General features: G+C 33.7%; 3 protein-coding genes across 3 annotated transcripts; 2 read left to right on the top strand and 1 right to left on the bottom strand.

Moving 5' to 3' along the window:
- Positions 1 to 7,021: 7,021 nt before the first annotated feature.
- Positions 7,022 to 9,075, top strand: LOC148178245 (choline transporter-like protein 3). Its single transcript, XM_088031609.1, has 4 exons — positions 7,022 to 7,104; positions 7,152 to 7,402; positions 8,476 to 8,642; positions 8,878 to 9,075. The coding sequence occupies exons 1-4, from the start codon at positions 7,022 to 7,024 to the stop codon at positions 9,073 to 9,075; spliced, it is 699 nt and encodes a 232-aa protein (XP_087887735.1).
- Positions 9,076 to 9,410: 335 nt separating this feature from the next.
- LOC148178244 (choline transporter-like 1) lies at positions 9,411 to 11,386 on the bottom strand. Its single transcript, XM_088031596.1, has 9 exons — positions 11,130 to 11,386; positions 10,985 to 11,083; positions 10,797 to 10,939; positions 10,636 to 10,747; positions 10,418 to 10,589; positions 10,121 to 10,278; positions 9,938 to 10,074; positions 9,719 to 9,885; positions 9,411 to 9,530 (listed from the first exon to the last, which is right to left on the bottom strand). Exons 1-9 carry the CDS (start codon positions 11,279 to 11,281, stop codon positions 9,411 to 9,413), a joined length of 1,260 nt encoding a protein of 419 aa, XP_087887722.1. The 5' UTR covers positions 11,282 to 11,386.
- A 6,283-nt stretch (positions 11,387 to 17,669) lies between these two features.
- Positions 17,670 to 19,919, top strand: LOC148178243 (choline transporter-like protein 1). The gene is made up of 9 exons (XM_088031585.1): positions 17,670 to 17,705; positions 17,753 to 17,872; positions 17,918 to 18,078; positions 18,514 to 18,582; positions 18,626 to 18,815; positions 18,863 to 19,101; positions 19,147 to 19,385; positions 19,432 to 19,598; positions 19,797 to 19,919. Exons 1-9 carry the CDS (start codon positions 17,670 to 17,672, stop codon positions 19,917 to 19,919), a joined length of 1,344 nt encoding a protein of 447 aa, XP_087887711.1.
- Positions 19,920 to 19,953: the final 34 nt, after the last annotated feature.

Here is a 19,953-nt window from a genome sequence, read left to right as displayed (position 1 = left end):
GCATCTTATTATATGGCGTTGTTAAGTGTAAGTGCCACATTTAAATTTGATACTATTCTATATTTCACTTTTAGGCCGCTGCTGAAACTCAATTTTTGTGTGTTTGTGAAGATCTGTTGCTAAATGATGGAACCAGAAATAAACCTTATTTCATGTCAAAGAATTTCAGAGATGCTTTATTAATTCACATTGACAATGCTCAGCAAGAGGTACTAAAAAAGAACGAAAGACGGGAGTCGAGAGGACAAAACTGAAGTGGTTCAGTATATTAGCGAAATATTTTGCAAAATCACCAGTTGTGTGAGAATTCCTGTATTGTGTTATAATTATGTAAAATACCTATATATTCAGGTTAAAATTAAAAAATTGTTTCACTACTATTAAAACCTCTAATTTTATTGTTTTTAAGACGTTAGAGAACAACTTCATGGCTTCATCATAAATAATATTAATTGAACCTTGTATAAATTTAACAATTTTACATTGTAAAAGTTAGAATCTCCGCTTCATATTTCTTCACGAGGTAAAGTCCAGGTCATTGCTATCAGTTCACTTTCCTGTGTACATTTTCGAAAATTTTTGGGTATAAGGCAGGCTTTCCAATCTTTAGGGAAAAAATTAGAGGAAAATTCAATTGAGTTTGAGTCATGACGAATGTGAAGTTTGCGAATATTACGAACTAGGACCTAAATAAGGCAGCGATGATTGTGTAACGGAAAATACTGTATGTTTTTCCGCTGACAGAGAAAGTGATTATGTTACCTACGAGGATGCTTTTATGTCTGCTGACAGTTTTCACCACCAAAAGTAGAATTATTCTTAAAAAGGAGACGCACAGCTTACAACTTTAATGATTTTGTAGATTATGTACAGTCTGCAAATTCTGGTAAAGTAACGATTAAAGTGATGAAAATAGAAGACTTTTATGATCGTCTATGTCCTATGTATAAAATAAATCATCACAATCCAAGACTTTTTTTGAACGACATTATTTAGGCTGTTCGCGGAACGTACATACAGAAAAGATTTTAAATTTGAAACCACTTATGACTTGGATTTGTTAAATGAGAAAAGTTTACGAAAAAGCCACCTTAAACCAATATGCAGATCAAATCCTAGGGAAATCAATGAAGAAAGGAAGCTTGAAAAAAAAAAATTAAGATCAATTATTTCCTAAAAGAGACTAACATTTTGGCAAAATCAACTTATCAATAATTCAGCGGTTGGGCTTCGCATAGGTGAAGATTTTCTATTTTTTTTGTTATAACTTGTTTTTGTTTATTATTATGTTTTTTTTTTAATTTGATATAAAATGCGTGATTAGTCATGTTAAATTGAAATGAACTTTGCATTCTTAATTTGGATGCATGCACTATGGAGAACTAACTGCATTTTTCTAACTTAATTAATAGCTTTAATTCATTAAATTTTTGTCTGATGATCTATTGTAAACATAATGCAATGCCTTTAAGTATAATTTAGTAGATACTATTAACTTAAAATCGACAAAAAGGGCAGTTACTGCGTTGTAACTTGTAGTACCTAATCGCAGTTTGTTCTGACCTCATTTATGGTTTTCGGTTTCTAAGCATTAGGTCCAACAAAGCTTCAGTTTTCAAAAAAATTGTCGTGAATTGTCACAAATGTCACAAATTTTAGTTTGAATAAAGTAAATTTATTTCGTAATGATATGAATTCTATCGTGAGAAGATCTGGCGAAAAGTCCTTTTATAGTATTGCTCCTGATCCTGTAAGTATGAAGATATTTGTTTAACTAATCATTATCAAAATTACAATTTATTCCCAAACACCAAATTTTGTCAAAAAATGCTGACATCAGAGCGATGATTAAACTAAAAACTAACAAATAATTCGTCCTTATATACTAAAAGCTTGCGGACGCGCACCCTTTGGCGCAGATAAAAGGGAGTAGAGGGAGGAGGAGGAGGAGATGGGGCCGTTGTCTGAGTTCATTATTAACATTTTTGTTCCTAAATATTTCTAGACTTTCATAAATGTCTAGAAATTTACAATTATTTACATTTTTAATTAAACGAAGACAACTTTCATCAATGTGGTGGTCATTGTCAAAAACATGTTGGGCAGCGCTTGATTTTTCAAACCTTCCAAATTTGAGATGAGCTTGATGCTCTTTGAATCTTTTTAAAATTGACCTTCTTGTTTGCCCAATATATTTCTGATCACAATCTTTACATTTAATTTCATAAATACCCGACGTTTCTGTCGGTCTTTAGGATTACCTAGAAGACTTTGGAGGCTTGGACCCGAAGTAAAAACTACTTTGAGATCCAAACCCTGGAAAATTCTTTTCAGTCCCTTTGTCACTGAAGGTGTGTAAGGGATGGTGACAAAAGAAGTCTTCTCAGGTGTTTTCTGAAAAGTAGAACATTAATTGATCAATTTCTTAAATCTAAATTTTTTAACTTTTTTATCACCAATGTTGGGATCGAAACCGTTACACTTGGCAGCATCTTTAATTAATTTGAATTCCTTTGTGAATCTAAATTTGTTTAATGGAAAATTCAAAAGCCTGTAAACAAAAAAAATTTAGGCTTGCCATCTTATGTTGAGGACAATGATGGGAGTCTGCAGTGATGTAGCGAAGAGTACTGGTTTCCTTCCTATAAACATCGAACTCTAATCTGCTCTTATTTAATTACAATTGTGTCTAAAAATAGAAGCTTTCCGTGTTTCTCTATTTCGCAAGTAAATTTTATCGTTGGATAACGGTTATTTATTTTTATTAAAAAGTCATGAATATTTGACTTGTTTGTATCAAAGGTGGCAAAAATGTCGTCCACATACCTAATCCAGATTTTTGGAAAATATTCAAGCTCAGATTCAAGTTCCTTTTCAAAGCGGCTCATGAAAAGGTTTTTAGTTTAATCATCGCTCTGATGATGATAGTATTGCTATCGAAACGCGCGTCAGCATTTTTTGACAAAATTTGGTGTTTGGGAATAAATTGTAATTTTGATAATTTGTCAACACCAAGAATTGATCCAATAAATTTTCTTTAACTAATCATTAATTGTTGTTTAAGCTTTATGTCTTCAAGGAAGTTCCACCCGATGCCGAAATTCATATACCAGAATTATCGAGCAACCGAAAATGCACCAACTTGTGGTGTCTTGTTATTTTCGTCCTAATGTTGCTACTGTGGGTATGATGGCACACATTTAATTACGACATTACTAATTATTGTCTAATAGTTGATAGTTGCAATTTGTGCTGTCTATGGTTCACCCATTGATCCATTATTAAGACCTGCTGACAAGTGTGGAAATATTTGCGGAAAAAAAAATGTTCATGTAGTAAACAAAGATAACTGTGTAGCCATGGATTATTCAGATTATCCGTAAGTAATAAGAATAATCAAAAAACTATTTTAATGTTGTAAGTTGCGTACAGGATAGGTATCTATGCAACTTTGAAGGACCGACTGACGCAACCACTTGCGTGCGTAGACGAAAAATCTTGTAAGAACGCTGCTCTGATTTTTAATCGTTGTTACAATCCAAAGGATTTCAGTTTGCATGCGCTAGTAGCGACGTTTTTTTACGTAAGTATGTACAGGGTCTGGCAACATTTATGATCACCCTCAAAATCGCCTTCAATTTTAAAGACAAAAATTTGCAATTTTGCATACGGTTAGTGTTGATCAAGCTCCATAATCTGACGCAAAAATTTGTTTTTCATCACAGTTTGTTTGGCGTCGGGACGCCTCAGAATTGTAATTTTTAGCAATTTTTGCTGAAATACTCGCGAGTTCGAATTTTTTTCAACACAAATATCAACACAAATAGTTTTCAAAACTATAACTACGTTTACACCAAATTTTCACTTGAAGGTCAATTTTGATTACTGCGGGCGTGTGGAACTTTTTAAACACTAGCAATCGTAAAGAAAAAGCGCGTGTTAGAATCTAAAGCGAACCAAAGGATAGATGACATTTGTGACATAAGATGTTGACAGTTAGGTGTAAACGTAGTTTCCAATTCTGACGTAACTACGCCCAATTGTAATATTTAAAGGTATCAAACAAGAGATTTTATCAATGTTCACAATAATTTCTGTCTTTTTTAAGTAATTTTTACGAACAAAATTGGTTGTGAAAGAAAGGACTTTCATTCAAAAAAGAGGCTATGATCAGTTGTTTATTCACAAAGATTACCTACCCATTTGAATTGCATTTGAATTGCATTGCCATTAAACCTTGCTCTTGTTTGCAATCACATTCTGCGTTTACTGACACCCTTTTATCCCTTGATCAAAAAGATAACTTCAAGATAGAACGAGGTAAGCGCAGGACGAAGAACAAAATATGCTATTATTGTCCAAATTTGTAATAAATTATGAATAAAAACAGATTCCAAACAGTTTTCATTGTCACTGTCACCGTCACGTTTAGCTGTCAAGTTTTGACAAAACAATGCATGCGATTTATAAATGAGTTTTGTCAAAATTTGTGTCCGACTGTGAGCACAGATAAAAAATAAATACAGTTTAACTAAAAATTACATTTTTAAGGCATTGCGGCGCCGAAACTGTGAGTGATAAAAACAAATTTTTGCGTCAGCTTCTAGAGCTTTGTCAACTATGAGCGTGTGCAAATTAATATATTTTTAAAATTAAAGAAGATTTTGGGGGTGGATGCAAGTGTTGCCGGACCTTGTATAAAAAAATATTCGGTTTAAGATTATCTTTTTTTAAATTTTTACCAATAAAATATGTTGTTTAGATTTTTTTTGAAAACACGGTTAGGTTTTTGAATTGAAAAACCAAATTAAATTATTGTGAATTTTTTGTAGATTCTCATGGATTTATACGTGCAGAGTCTCGCACCAATTATAATTTTAGCTCTGTTTACTATTGGTGGGTATAGTTCATGTAATTATTAAGTATGAAAAAATCTTTTTAGGAGCTTCTCTTCTGGTGCTTGTAGCTTTTCGTTTTAAGACACTAGAAACAATAATAGTTTGTGCAGTATTGTTAACAATTTTGTTTGCAGTAATCATGGCCTACCTGGGGTAAGGAAATAAGTTAAGAAGATCACAGAACAGCCGTTTCAAAAAAGCATATAACAAGTATTTAATGCTAAATGGGTCACTTTTTATTTTAAATGCAATTTTACGACACTATCAAATCTATTTCACATGTAGTTTCATACAGGTGTCCGTAAAGTCGCGCACTACCTTCCTAGAATAAGGAACCTCTCAAGAACTTGAAAAAATTGCATTAGAATTAAAACAAAATATAGAGATTAGGTTATATTGCTAACTTCTGTAGCCAATAATTTAAATTTTAAGTATTCAAAGTCATGGTAACGTTGTTGTTGTATTGCAGTCATTTTTTTTACACAATTTTTTGCACCACGTCTTTTAACGTAATGTTTTCTTTGTCATAAATATATTGGAATGTGGAATTGCACAGAAATCTTTAATTTTGGCATTACATATTTATTTTTCAATGTATTCAATTTTAAAAAATAAGAAACATAGATTTTTTAAACATTTTTTGTTTGTTGGGCGTCGCGACGCCTGAATGAAGTATAATTTTCAGCGATTTTAGAGTTTTTACGGAAATACTCGCGAATTCAGTTTTTTTTCACCATAACTGTGATACAAATATTTGAGTTTTTATTCTAATGAAAATTGGGTTTAAAATTTACGAAAAAGACGCTGATTTATCAAGAGGAAGTAATTGTTTTATTGACGACACCGAAATGTGAACGATTTTTTCGTTGTCATGGATTTTTTTCTTAATTTCTATAATGTAAATCAAGCTTTGAGCGGTGGCGTTCTTTTTGATTTTTCACTAAACATTTTATATTAGCTATACTTACAAATCTTACTAATTATTATCAGCCACTGCCCTTAGCGACCAGTTTTCTTCAAATTTTGCAATGGCTTTTGGTTTATCGATTACACTTCAATTTCTAGTCGCTTTTAACTAACTATTGTCATTAATTGTCATAAATGACATAAATTAGACGTGCGCCTATGATTTAAAGTGAAAATTACCCTAGACAATTTGGCCGTACACATTTCGTTGTCGTCAATAGTAGTGCAAATTTTGTTTGCAAAAAGAAGAGAAAACAAATTTTCAATAAATGTCCAAAATGGCCATAATTTTGATCAATGCAAACATGTGACCGCCGTAATAACGATGGCTTCATTGTGCTTCAATGAGTTTATTTGCACAATTATGAACCAACTACGGCTCTGATATAAAATAATGACTGTCAGTTTGGCATTAATCATAAAACTTTCTAGGATAACTTTGATTCAAAATTTGATGGTGCTTTGCAAATTGATCTTTGATTGGCTGCAAATAAAAGCTTCTAAGCTCTTAAACGGTTAAAGAAAATCCAAAAAAACTTTGAATAATTACTTTTTACGGCTTCCTCCATTACCCTTTTTGCTAAGGCCGTAACGTTACCTAACTACAGGGTGTACTTTTCCTGATTTTTTTTTAATGTTTAATTCCTTTTAAAACATGAATATGCTTGTTGATTAGGAACTTCATTTTATTTTTAAAGAATAAAATTATGAGCAAGTATCTTTTGTTCACGATTCGTTATCTTTTAGGTATTGGGCTTTCTTCCAAAAAGAATCGAAGAAAACATCTAATCAATTGGCTTTTTTTATTATAGCAGTAATAGGGTTGGTAATAGTGATATATTATTGGTATCTACTATTCAAGACACGAAAACTGCTGGAGTGTTTATTTGGAGAAGCTAGCAAAGCCATTTTCCATGAAAAACTTTCGCTTTTGTTACCTTCTATGGTAAAACTTTAATGATACTATTCATCATAAAAGTGTTATTTTCAGTGTTTCTTTTTGCTAGCTGTTGATTTAACTTGCTTCTATTTATTAGTACTGGTTACGGCTGATCCTAGGGAAAAAACACAAACTCCTAGGTAAACTTATTCAAGATATGTATTTGCATAATAACATAATTAAAAATAGAATAATCTTCTATGTATTAACAATAATCATGCCTATATGGTATACGGGATTCATTGAGGGACTCCTGTGTATGGTGGCTGCTGGAATCTCCGCATCATATTTCTTCACCAGGTACGTTTCGTTACACCATTGGCACATGTTTAATTGTAGCTTTGAAGAAACAAAAGTGATCTGAAGGGGTCTTTGGGAACTTCACTGAAAATAACTTTTTGTTACCATATGGGTACTATAGCTGCAGGCTCGCTTATAATAACACTACTCAAGATTGCGAAAAAAATTACTCAAATGGCGAAGGACAATGATTCTGACAATTTACTTGTTTGTTGCCTTTTGTGTTTGTGCGTATGCCTACTTGAGTGTTTAGAGGAACTTTTTGAATATTTATGTAGGAAGGCATATATTATGACAGGTAAAGCCCAACGCATATTTACGAGAATAGTCACGTTATTAGTATTAGGGTTTTTACATATACGAGTTACATTCTCCAGTAATGTAAAACCTCATAACGAGACGTTTCTAGTAACAAATTTTATTTCATCTTAAAACTCCAAAAAATGTAAATTTTGCACTTTACGCACTTGTTATATAAACATCTATTAACAAAACTAGTGTGATAAATGAGTCTTTATGCAACCACTTGCTAATGAGCTTTACGGCTTTACGACTTTACGGAAATACGTAGAAGACGTTTTCGGTGGTTTTTATTAATTTTAAGGTAAAGGTAAGAATTCCAAAATTCTGACCTTACTCGGCGCCAGTGATATGTACAAAATAACCTTAACAACAACGCAGAGCATTTTGTTCGTTAATAATAAACCTATGCATAGTAACCATAGTAACCTTAGTAATCATTGGCGTACCATGAAGATTGAATATATTTTTTTTTAAACAGAGCAATTTAAAAACGAAATCTACCAACTTCCTTCATTTACAATAAGCTTTAATGGATTTTTTTCCGCCTCTATTTCAAAATCACCCTGTATAAACATACATATAAGCAGGACTAGTTGCTAATGAGTAGTAGGATATTGTATGTTAGCTCAAAAAATATTGAAGTTAAGACGAAAAAACGGTAGCTAATCCCAAAGCTAAACAGAATTTGAAAATTGGTAACTATGAACACATACTATCATCCATTGGTCAGATGAACATTACACTCTCGTTGCTTAGGAAATTAGATGTATTGTACGTACTTTCTTGCATGGGTTAAAGGTGTCGGAACTTCATGTGATTGCTTAGAAAATTCGACTTATCTATCGTTCGCCCACAAATTTCGACATATTGAAGTTCGACTTATTAAGTACGAAAATAACGTGTTTCATAGGTCTGGAAACCATGGGATTACGAAATTCCTTCGACCTATTAAAAATTTGTGTTATCGAAGTTCGACTGTATAACAATTTAAGATAAAATAAAAAAATGAACGGGTGTAAAACTATTTGAACCAAATTTCAAAATTGACCACAACTAAATCTATTTTAGCTCTGCATGGTAAAGGTTTATATGTATCTGGCAAACGCGGGGCAAGACTGATCTGGCATTTTCTTTTGGACGCTGTTCTCATGGACGGTTTTGTCTTTTCGATTCTATTTATTGTCACGCTGGCGATCACCCTTGCCGGGATGGGCTTGTCGATACCTCTTATGACGGTAAGTTTTCATTACGATCATTGCTTTATTAATATTAATATAACATTTTAAATGTTTTTAAGAGGTTTATTACTATTGGGCCGGAGTGGACCGAATATGGTTCAAAGTTTTTCTTTAAAATCCTATTTGCTCTTATGCCAACGTATGTGGTATATACAATTGTATATTTTTTTATGGAGATGTTAAGTGTAAGTGCCACATTTGATTTTGATATTATTCTATATTTTATTTTTAGGTCGCTGCTGAAACTCAATTTTTGTGTGTCTGTGAAGATTTGTTTCTAAATGATGGAAGCAAGCATCGGCCTTATTTCATGTCACAGGATTTCAAAGATGCTTTATTAATTCACATCGAAGATGCTCAGCAAAAGGTACTAAAAAAGAACGAAAGGCGAGAGTCACGTGGACAAAGCAGAAGTGGTTCAGTATATTAACGAAATATTTTGCAAAATCACCAGTTATACTAGGAATCCTGTATTGTGTTGTGATTATATAAAATATATTTTGACTCAAAATTAGAAGATTGTTTAGCTACTATTAAAAAATATAATTTCATCATTTCCAAAGTGTTACAGAAAAAGTTGATGCCTTTTCACAACGTAGGTCGTTTAGTTATTATATTATTATTATATTGTATATTCTAAAAATACATATTAATGAATAGGAGTAGTTATTTCAGATCTTCAACTGAGAAATTAAGAAAGAAACAGCGCAATGATTATTCATACTGTAATTTAATATTTACTTCAAACTATTTGAACAGTCCTCATTACTCTTTTAATTCCACTTCCTTCAAATTTTTCGCCTGGTCTACTGAGTCCTTTATTTTATCTTCAAGCTCCAGCGACTCCTTTTGGCAAAAACACAAAAAAACCGTGTCCACGGCGGTCTGTAAACGAGTTATCATAATCTAATTTTCACAATTTTCATTAACTAACGCTCAAAATTTCAGCTACAAACACCATCACAAAGCTGGTAATAATTATTCCAATCAGCATGGTTAAACGAAGATAATATAATTGCATGCTTTGCTACAATAACTGATTCAAACAGAAGTATATTTTATTTTCTACTCACGAAATTTATCCAAACGCCCAAACTTGCAGCGAAGAGAAGAATTAAGGAGAAGAATCCATAAGTGAGAATGTAGTGAAATCCAGAGAGTCCCAACATATTGTACCAGTGGCGGACAATTAATTTCGTTATTTGTGAGTTTGATTTGCAAAAGGGTTGGTCCCACAAAACTAAAATAAAAGAGAAGAGGTTATCAGGACAATATTCATCAATTTTAATTACCAGACTGAATGTAGGCTTTTCTGGCTATAAATACAGCAAATCCTCGGACGGAGACGAAAGCAGTTACAATGAAAGAACCACAGGCCATCGTACCGAGATGGTACCGGATCAAAACAGCATCACCATTCAATCCTAATCTAAAAATATCCTTATAAAAAATGTCAAAAAACTAAAATAAAGCACCTTTGTCGGTAAAATTGGTTGAAATAGCTTGCCGCGATCACATTTTGACAAGCTTCCAGGTACCCATAAATCCACAACATCATGAAAACAACGTAGATGGCAGACGCCGCTGCAAAACAAGAAGTTTTTTGCTCTCCAAAAGGTGTTTCTTTGGAGTGCTGATTGAAGAAAATCAGAATTAACAGAAAAGTTAAAAAAGATGTTGAAAGGACTGTTATCACCAGCAACTGAAAGGAATGTAAAATATTGGAGGCATTATATGCAATTGAACGATACCATTAGCGAGTGAACGAATACAGGTAAACTCTTGAAAAGCGTTTCCACGGCGTCATCGTACAGTTTAGTCAAAAACCCAAACTCGTGTCGGAAGGTAGCGACAAAAGCGGTGATAAAACAGAAATAACACAAGAGACCCACAACAGCAAGAACGAATAAAATCGTTTTAGGTTCGGCCTCCGAATGTTTCTGCCTACGATTACAACATTACAGGATAATACAAATGTTTGAGTCTATACCATAAAACTGACACAGCGACTATTAGTCCAGCTACTTGAAAAATGGTGACAGTCCAAAAGGTAACCAATGTGTGGTACCACCGTAGGAAAGTAAACATCAAGAATACCAACCCTGTGAACGAATACATGAGTAAATACCAAAGTGTTTGTGAAACATAAACCTAATCCTGTTAAAGTCATGACAAGTATAGTTTTGTAGTGTTCAGAAACCACTTCTAAGAGCTCCATCAAGTGCTTGAAGGTTTTACCGCTGGTGTTTAAATAGTGATGTCCTGGTGGATAACACCGATTGAAAATCAGTTCACTGGAAAATCAAATCGAAATTTTGTCTTCGGTACAAATATCTTACTCAGGAGGATCACAACTTTTCACGCATTTATCATAAACAATTTTCTTTTTGGAATTTTGAAGACAGGTTTTGACAGGATAGTACTTTAATCGTGCATGTCTAAAATAGCACTGTTAGAATTTAAGTGTGAGAGTCAATTTCGTACGGTCTTAGTGTCATGTTCCTTCCTGAGCAACTCGTCCCTGCAATTGCCACATTCTCCATTCCACAAATGTTTCCGAATTTATCATGACCGTAAAGAAAACGGTTGATATTGTTGGGACGACAGAAAACGATCACCAGCGGCACCTGCATCATAAGTTATATAAATTAACAGAACATTTGAAGATAAACGAAGAGCAAAACCAATATATACATAGAAGAAGATAATGTATCTGGAAACACAAGATAGAGCAATGACAAATCATTACAGAAATAAAAAAAAACAACACACAGATAACGTACTGCAGAAGTAAAGAGAAAAAACTGCTTGGAGAAGAGACAGAGAAATTAAGGATTTACTAAGTGAATACAATCAAGAACAGCAAACAAGAAATGAAAAAATAAAGGCAAATATACAGGGTGATGAAGCCTATCATGTTACCTATCATGTTGCAGCTAATTTTATCCTGAGCCCAAAATTGAAAACCAAAACAAATTTTGTGCTTTTTTAACTAAAATAGAAGCTTTCTTTTATAAACTATCAAACTATTTTTGGATAAACTTTTTATAACAATCTCATTTTAAGACATAACATTTTTACAGTTAATGACATCCTGTATCAAAAAACAAAAACAAATAGTGCATTAAACCAAGTTTCTTAAACTTTTAAACGTACCATTTCTTGGCTTTGTAGAAATTTTTTCAATATTGCTGAAATAGTTTAACTAGAAAGAACATGGTACTTCCACTCATAAGCGCCTTTTTTTTATCACCCTGTAGACAAGGAACAAAAAGACACCAAAGAAGCAACAGAGCAAGAAGACATCATAGAACCAACTAAGCAAGAAATAAGACAATCGATAAAAAAGCTGAAAAATTTTAAAAGCCCGGGCAAAAATGGAATACCTGCAGACATGTAAAAAAAGGTGGAGAAGTGCGAAAATTGTAGAGATATTTCGCTAGTTGACGTAACAAACAAATCCAAAATACTGACACAAATCATCAGAAGCAGATTAAGACGATTTGAAGCACAAATAATGGAAGAATACAAGGAGGCTTTAGAGCAGGAAAATCAACATGTCAAATATTTACATTGAAAACCATCCAGATTAATACCTACAAACAAAACCTGAGTTTGCACATGCCCTTTATCAAATTGAAGCATATATAAAATTCGATTGATCATCTGTGAAAAATTGATGAAGCACTAGAGAAACTAGAAATTTTGAAAAAAATTAATTCAGCTCGTGAACCTGACAATAAAAGACATAGAAAGCAAAGTAAAGATAGAAGAAAGATTTCCAGAAAAATTCACAATGAGAAAAAAATCATACAAGACAATAAAATACAGACAATTGAATTAATCTATCATCACAGACAATAATGCAGAGCGTGACTTGGTCATTCTTACAAGATTAAGGAAAAAACTGGAAAACAGCTTCAAGAAATTTGAATAAGATTCAGTTAAATATGGACTAAAGATGACCGAGGAGAATACGAAATACATAGAAATCAAGTATACAATAAGTATTGAAAAAACTGGTAAATATGTGTATCTTGAAGCAACATTAACAAGCAAGAGAAAGAAGAGAAATTGAAAACAGGTTACTGAAGGAAAGTAGAACAGCAGGATCGCTAACATCCTCGCTCCAAGAAAAAAAAAGAACAACAAAGATTGGAACATACAAAACAATAATACGACCGGTCGTTTGTCGAATGTCCAACTTGGACACTCAATAAGGTAGATAAAGAAACCTAAAAATTTGAGAACAAAAAATGTTACGGAGTCATGACACAAGACTGGGAACGAAGAAGAAAAACCAACCGAGAAGTCTTGGACCTGTTCAAAAACTAAGAATCAGCCAGAAAATATGAACACAAAGAATAAGACCATATCATGCGGATGACCGATCACAAAGTCGCCAAAAAATGTGTAGAATAAGAAACTGGTAGGAAAACAAGAAGAGTAAAAGATGGCTGGACGAGACCAAAAGAAACTTAGCAAGTACAGGAATCATCATGAAGAATGGGAGAGAAGTTGCGATCGATCGAAAGGAATGGGAGCAGATCATTAAGAAGATCGAAACCAAGGGCCTACAAAGGCTGTAGAGATGTCATTTACTTAGTATATATTTTTAAAATGGTACTTACCAGCAGAATTACACAGGTAAGGAACGCTATGAGAAATGAGGGATTTTTAACAGTCCTTTTAGGAGATTCCGAAAATCCATGATGGGAAATCTGGAAATAAAAACCGTGAATAGTGGAAGAGGAAGAATGGTCTTACATACGAGCATCTCAAGAGATTTGGTCCCATATAAATGTAACAAAAAATTTTCAGGAGTGCATGTCACTTTGACATGCTTAAGGGTCGTTTTGTTTGTTTTGTTTATCCTGATAGTGCTATGAAACCAAAATGAAATTCGAACAGAAAGATCTCCACTGATAATGTATTTTCCACACGGCGCGACACGACTGTATCCTTCCACACACGTCAAGAGTAGATTTTCAAAGAACTTCTTTTGTCAGAAGAACCATTCTAAAGGATTATCAGTATGAACAGAGCAATTAAGTGCATTAACTGGTGACAAAGTTTACAAATCTAATACTCGTAATAATTGAGGAAGAGACAAAGCACATATAAATGGAATAACTTGTAGGTATTGTTTGTGAGTTGGAAAGTAGTTTCAGCAGGGCGGATGTAGACGAGATCCGCAATCATCGGGTGCGCTTACAATGCGAGTATTAGATTAACACGAAGAGCGCTTGAATTTAAAGTAGCCCGCCCTCAATTACACCACCAATGCTCGAGGTACCTGCCTTTCCCACTCCAGCTGATTGAATTACATTACGTCCATTTTCCACTTTCCTACAGTAAGTGGAAACTTGGAATCTTATTATTACGATGTTGCTGTCGACGCCGGGACAACAATACAATTTCATCCACCAACTTTGGGTAAATTCACCTCCGAAGGAATTATAACCGATCTTTGAATTTTTAGACGTATGTGCAGTGGCGCCATCGTGTTGAAAATCGTTCGCGTCCTTGGAGACTTGGCTTTGATTTAGTTGTACAGACAGATATTCCCGAAAAGCGTGTTTCGTATAAAAGATTGATTTTTTGTCAGGAACTCGACATGTTTTTTATGAGGGCAATTCAGCGAATCCAAAAGAAGGAAACTCTATGTTACCTGTGCTTTTACCGCTGTTCTTACAAATATTGTTGTAAATTTTTTTACGCTGCTTTGGAGAATTCCAGAAACAACGTCATCACCATAACATCGGACCTTTGTTTTACGTTCCTTTATATCTCTTTCTCATCATATATTGAGAATAAAGTTTACGATTTTTTCATTATGATTGTCTCGACTTTTATGAGTTCCTATGCAACGTCATAAAATTTCTTTGTATTTAATTTCGTCGGAGAAAAATCGGAAGCGCTCTTCGCATATTACACGCAGCGCTGCTCGAATTTGTTCATTTGTTGTTCTGGATTGGAAAATGTGACTAAAAAGAGCAAACGAAAGGTTATTTACGTTTCTTGGTTTATTCTCGGCGTTTTAATAAAAATCGGAGGTCGAGAGGGCGCATTTTCAACCGAAATGCCACTTTACGTTATGGAAAGACCGTCAGCGACAAATTCAATATTGTCACCTCACAAAGTAGACTTTGTCATTAAGATCCTACTAAAGATATTAAGTCATGGAACATAAAATTTTAATCGCGTTCCATATAATCCGTCTCTTGTAAAAGCTAAAGCTTTACGTAATAAGTTTACTGCGCCCCGTCACAAAAGACACATTGGCGAAATTTTAATGCTGAAATTAGTTTTTATACACTGGAAGTTTCAAATTACTCTCTCCCTCTGCGACATTATAATTTAAAAATTCAAAAAAAAGCGATTTTAGGGTTTCCTATTTTATTATCTCACCTCTGTCATCGACATTTCTTTTACAACATGTTTAATTTTTGGCGAGACCCATCAGGATCGTAACGAAGCCGTGATGTTTGATACATTTTTTCTTTAACGATTGGGATTTTCTTTTATTATGCTGCTTCGACCTTTGGGGTTTAGTTTACTGTGCTCCACACAAAGAACAGTATTCGTTGAAAATAAAATTTTGATTTTCGTGGCGGAGCTCCTTTTTACGGTCTCTTCGTTGACTTTAACTTTCCACACTCTTCTCGATAGGACGCTAATTGTTTGTAAGCTAAACTTGCACGACTAAGTACCTTCATTCTATTCCCTTTTCCGGTGCTTTTTTTCGCATTCCGACATTCCACGTTTTTCTTGGTCTTTCTTTCTCTCCAGGTCGCTTCTTGCAAATGAAGTAATTTTGCGAGTTCTTCCAACCTTCTTTGAAGTTTGCTAAGCGATATATTGCAAGATTTCTGCAATCAATTTTTGTTTGCGCCGCCTCTGAAATAATTATAAAAAACAACATGCAAGATTTGTACTTCGCGTTCATAATTTCTAATAAAATAAAAGGAGAACAAGACGGCTCTAGTGAGCAATGACCTCTTCGCGGGCGGCGTTGCCACGGTAACGGTGTGGAACCCTGGATCGGGGGGCGGCTGGACCGGGCCTGGAATTAACCTATTAGTGGTGGGCTTCTTATCTCACCTCGATCCTTTTATGCCCCATGGATATTGATGACCGAGGATCATTATAACACTACGATAAAAAATGTCGGAGGTAATTTTCATAAAGAACATGAAAGATGATGCCGTGAAAAGTAATTACTGAAAAATATTCATTGCTTTACAGGAGTTTTTTTAACTGAATATGTAATTAATTACAATTAGGTCGGCGGTGGTGTGTTATTGTTTTTATTGCTACAACTGTCATAATGATGATTTATTGGAGGCTGCGAGCGCGTTTCGAGTAGTGTAACATTTACATTATGAATGATTAGTTGATTGCACATAAAGTAAAACAGAGTTTAACAGGGTTTTAGGAGGAAAGAGGTAGAAGGAGAGCAATAAGAAATTCGTTTTAATCCAGTTATACCAACCGATTGAAAGAATGGTAAAGTGGAATTGATTATTTTTAAGTGGAGTCTTTTTATTTAAGGATTATTTCAGAAGTTCTAGACATTCATTGATAAGAAACTATCTAAAGTTATCTGTAATACAATAACAGTAACATAGTTTGTCGTTGTTTTTTTTTTGTGTTGTGCGAACAATACATAAAGCAAATTTTTTTTTTTTTAGAAGTTCCTAAATTCAGATAACATTTTGTTCAACAGTTCATAAAAATGTGAAAAAATAGTGCTAAATTGCAAATTTAAGAAGACCAGAGAAACAAAATTTGAAATTTCTTATTTTGAGGACCAACCAAAAACTTGTGCAAAATATGTTAAGAGCTGGGACTTTGGTGTTACAGCAATAAAATTTGGGGAGGTTAGAAATTTAGACCTAGATATTTTTTGTGCCAAATTTTGTAATTATGAAGATGACACAAAATAAATTTTGAAACTGTTTATTAGGATAATTTTAGATTTTAACGTGGTTCGTGTTTAACTACAAAAACATAAACATTATTAATTTTACTTCTGTAAACCGGGTGTGTAATTTCTTTAATTATTTTTCTCTAGCTATAAAATATTGTTTTTTTTTTAATTTTGACATAAAATTACACTTTTTCTGTTATTGTTAGAGACCTAAGAAACTCAAATTTTCTTAATTTTTTTCACTAGTAATTAAATTATGTTTTTACTGACCAGTAAGTGAAAAAGTTTCAAAACAATTATAGCAAGTGATTTGACATGTCAAAATTGACAATTATATTTTTATTTAATTAAAGCGAAATTTGAAAAATTTCTTACTGCATTTTTAAAATAATCTAAATTTTAATCATTCGTCAACTCTATTATTACAAGTCCACATTGGATTAAAACAAAACTCAACTTTACCCGTTGAGTAATCTACTATATTTGTCTGTATGTCCTGAAACTTTATTTCCAAATATTTTTTCCCTAATTCCAGTAAATTTTAATCAACAAAAAACTGTGATTTATTGGGGATCAATTCTAGTCATCAGACAAGACTCACCATTTGAGGGTGATTACGTTTATAGGGTCTTGCTGTAAGTTTGGTGGAAACTGTTTAAAAAGTTAAAACCATAAACGCACCACAGTATTTATACGGTTCTTTTACCAACAGAGCACAGCAAATAAGATCTAAATAAGTAGCAACATTTCGTCATTAAACAAATTAGTTTTTACTGTGTAAAATGGGGTTTAATTCATGTTGCTTGTCTGGTTTAAGCTTTCAATAATGAAGCAAAAGCAAATAGCACTTCGGTGTTTTCTGTTACTGACACACAAATAATGAAATTAATAATCATTTTTGTGTCAACCCTTCGATTAGTGTGGGATTTCGCTAAGACATATAAACCACCTTTGATTAATATTTAAAAGAATCACTCTGTAGTTTAATTATCGCACATTTTGGGTTGCACTTGTTGACATTTCTGACTACCTTTAACATTGACAAAACACAAAACTTGTCAAAATTTTTAATACGTCTTGCTACACTTAAAATGCCGCTCCAAAGCATCAATCTTCCACCAGGATCCGTAAATAAACAACCTTAATTTACCTCAATTTGTACTTTCCTTTTTAGATTTACGATTTTAGGGAAATTAAGGATTCTCAGATTTTACACATCCCCGAACTCCCACAAAACAGAAAATGTACTAATAAATGTTTCTTATTCTTCTTTATCATGACCATTCTGTTGACGGTAAGGAGTTTCAGCACTAGAATTCCTTTATTCTTCCCCTTCCAGGCGGTTCTGGTGTTTACTACTTATATAGTTGAATCAGACTACAACCGCTTTCTGCACGGTTACGACAAATGTGGAAATACTTGTGGTGCTAAAAATCGCCGCATTCGCTCTCGTAACTGCTCTGGAAAAAATCTCGTGACCAAACCGTACAAGATCTTACAGTGAAATTCCAAACTGACATCTCTTTGTTTTAGAATTATGAAGTATCAGTTTTTAGACTATAAAAACCGAAAATATCTTCTTCCAGATGAGTGTGTTGCCGAGTGTAAATCACCGGAGTAAGACAATGTCTTCACTTTTTTCTTAATTTATTAGTCGTTTGTTGTTTCACCGCTGTGTTCCTCAAAATGATCGTCCAGTTCATAGGAAAGGAAACAAGATCTTGACATTTTTGGTAAACTGGTAATGTTCAATTTCACGAAATTATGGCGCTTTTAGGAATTTGTTGACGATCTTCATAAGTCAGGGATTATTTTAGTATTGCCCATGTGCTTCTTGGGTGGAGGTAAGCAAAACCAATCAATGAAATGATGGTACCACTAATTGTTGTCTTCAGTTTTCGTGGTAGGTTTGTTTGTGTCTTTTTATTTCTCCAGTCGCTGGACTGTTATAACCATTTTGGTGCTTAGTTCAGTCTGTTTTGTCAGTTTTTCTGGATTCGCTTGGTAAGTACAAAGTTAAATTTTCCAGCTATTCCATTTTTTTCAGGTACTGGTACTCGAGAGACATCAAGCAAAACACAGTTCTGTACTTCGCTATTTCAATGACCGTAGCCTCCTTCTTTCTTTGCATATTTATCTGCTATTTCCACGCGAAGTATCATCTTGTTATCGGAATATTTATCGAAGCAACAAACGTCATTTTTGCGATACCATCGCTAATCCTAGTACCACTAACAGTACGTTTAAATTTGCCTTCTATTTCCAGTCATACCTGTAATTCTAGATGATTTTTGTACTGACTGTTTTGGTCACAGCTTCTGTGTTTTTAGTATGCATACTTAGTACGAACCAGAGTCTTCAGCCTGATCGTATGTTTCCCACTATCAACGACTTTCAGATAACTAAGCTGGCACAAGCCGGGATATCATATGTAATTCTTACTATGATTTGGATTTTCGCGTTCGCAAATGCTTGTCAATGTTTTATTGTCGCAGGACCGGTGTCCCAATACTATTTCCAAAAGTGGGTTTGATTTATTTGGTTCAAAACATGACCCTCGAGTTTCAGAGATGACACGGATCTTAAATCTTCCGTCGCTAGAAGTGTGAGCACTTTGTTCCGGTACCACCTAGGCTCTGTTGCTTTTGGTTCAATGTGCGTTACTCTAGTTACTGTAATAAGACAATCCATACAATCTCTCGAAAATAACACAAAATGTGGTCGATCAGCCATATGTGTCCGGTACTGTCTTGCCTGGGTGGAACCAACCGTTGAATATTTAACAAAAAAAGCCTACATCCAAACTGGTTGAGTAAATTTTTTCCCACTACTAAATCTAAAAAGACTTTTTAGCAATGCATGGAACACCGTTGTACAAATCGGGCAAAAGAGCCGCTCGCTTAATCTGGGCAAATTTGATCGACACTTTGACTGTTGATATCGTTGTTTATTTTGTATTAGGATGTGCAATAGGTCTGGCGATTTTGCTGGCTTCAGTGGTTGCACTTGTGGCGTACTGGGTAAGTCAAAAGTTGATGGGAGTAGAGATGTTTTTGTCGCATCCACCATTTTTAGGTCTTTGATTTAAAACTGTACTACGTGTGGAGTGTTTTATTTTTTGGAGTCGGCATTGTTGGTACAATTTTATATTTTTTTCTGCAAATTTTAGACGTATTGTAGAACTATTTAAAAAAAAAGTGGTAATGTTTTGATTTTAGGTAGCTGTTCAAACAATTTTCATCTGTTTTTGTGAAGATAAATTACTAAATGATGGCAAAACTCGTCCTTACAGTATGAGTCCAAGTTTAAAATTGTTGGTGGATAAAGCAAGAAACGTCTAAAATTATTAAAACTACTGGATTACTAATGTAAATT

This window comes from Gnatocerus cornutus, chromosome 2, assembly GCF_029298725.1.
Source record: "Gnatocerus cornutus isolate USDA-ARS CGAHR chromosome 2, icGnaCorn1.1, whole genome shotgun sequence".
Lineage (NCBI taxonomy): Eukaryota > Metazoa > Arthropoda > Insecta > Coleoptera > Tenebrionidae > Gnatocerus > Gnatocerus cornutus.
Note: the sequence above shows the minus strand (reverse complement) of the source record. Positions and strands in the feature narration are given on the sequence as shown.

Bases quoted from the DNA above. Each gene is read 5' to 3' on its own strand.
- LOC148178245 (XM_088031609.1), top strand. From the start codon at position 7,022: ATGCCTATATGGTATACGGGATTCATTGAGGGACTCCTGTGTATGGTG. The intron at 7,403-8,475 runs GTAAAGCCCAAC...AATCTATTTTAG, and splicing joins GAAGGCATATATTATGACAG to CTCTGCATGGTAAAGGTTTA. The intron at 8,643-8,877 runs GTAAGTTTTCAT...TTTTATTTTTAG, and splicing joins TGTCGATACCTCTTATGACG to GTCGCTGCTGAAACTCAATT.
- LOC148178244 (XM_088031596.1), bottom strand. From the start codon at position 11,281: ATGATGCAGGTGCCGCTGGTGATCGTTTTCTGTCGTCCCAACAATATC. The intron at 11,084-11,129 runs GTACGAAATTGA...GTGCTATTTTAG, and splicing joins AGGAACATGACACTAAGACC to ACATGCACGATTAAAGTACT. The intron at 9,531-9,718 runs GTGAGTAGAAAA...ACTCGTTTACAG, and splicing joins TGGGCGTTTGGATAAATTTC to ACCGCCGTGGACACGGTTTT.
- LOC148178243 (XM_088031585.1), top strand. From the start codon at position 17,670: ATGCCGCTCCAAAGCATCAATCTTCCACCAGGATCC. The intron at 18,079-18,513 runs GTGAAATTCCAA...TTATTTCTCCAG, and splicing joins AAACCGTACAAGATCTTACA to TCGCTGGACTGTTATAACCA. The intron at 18,816-18,862 runs GTACGTTTAAAT...CTGTAATTCTAG, and splicing joins TAATCCTAGTACCACTAACA to ATGATTTTTGTACTGACTGT.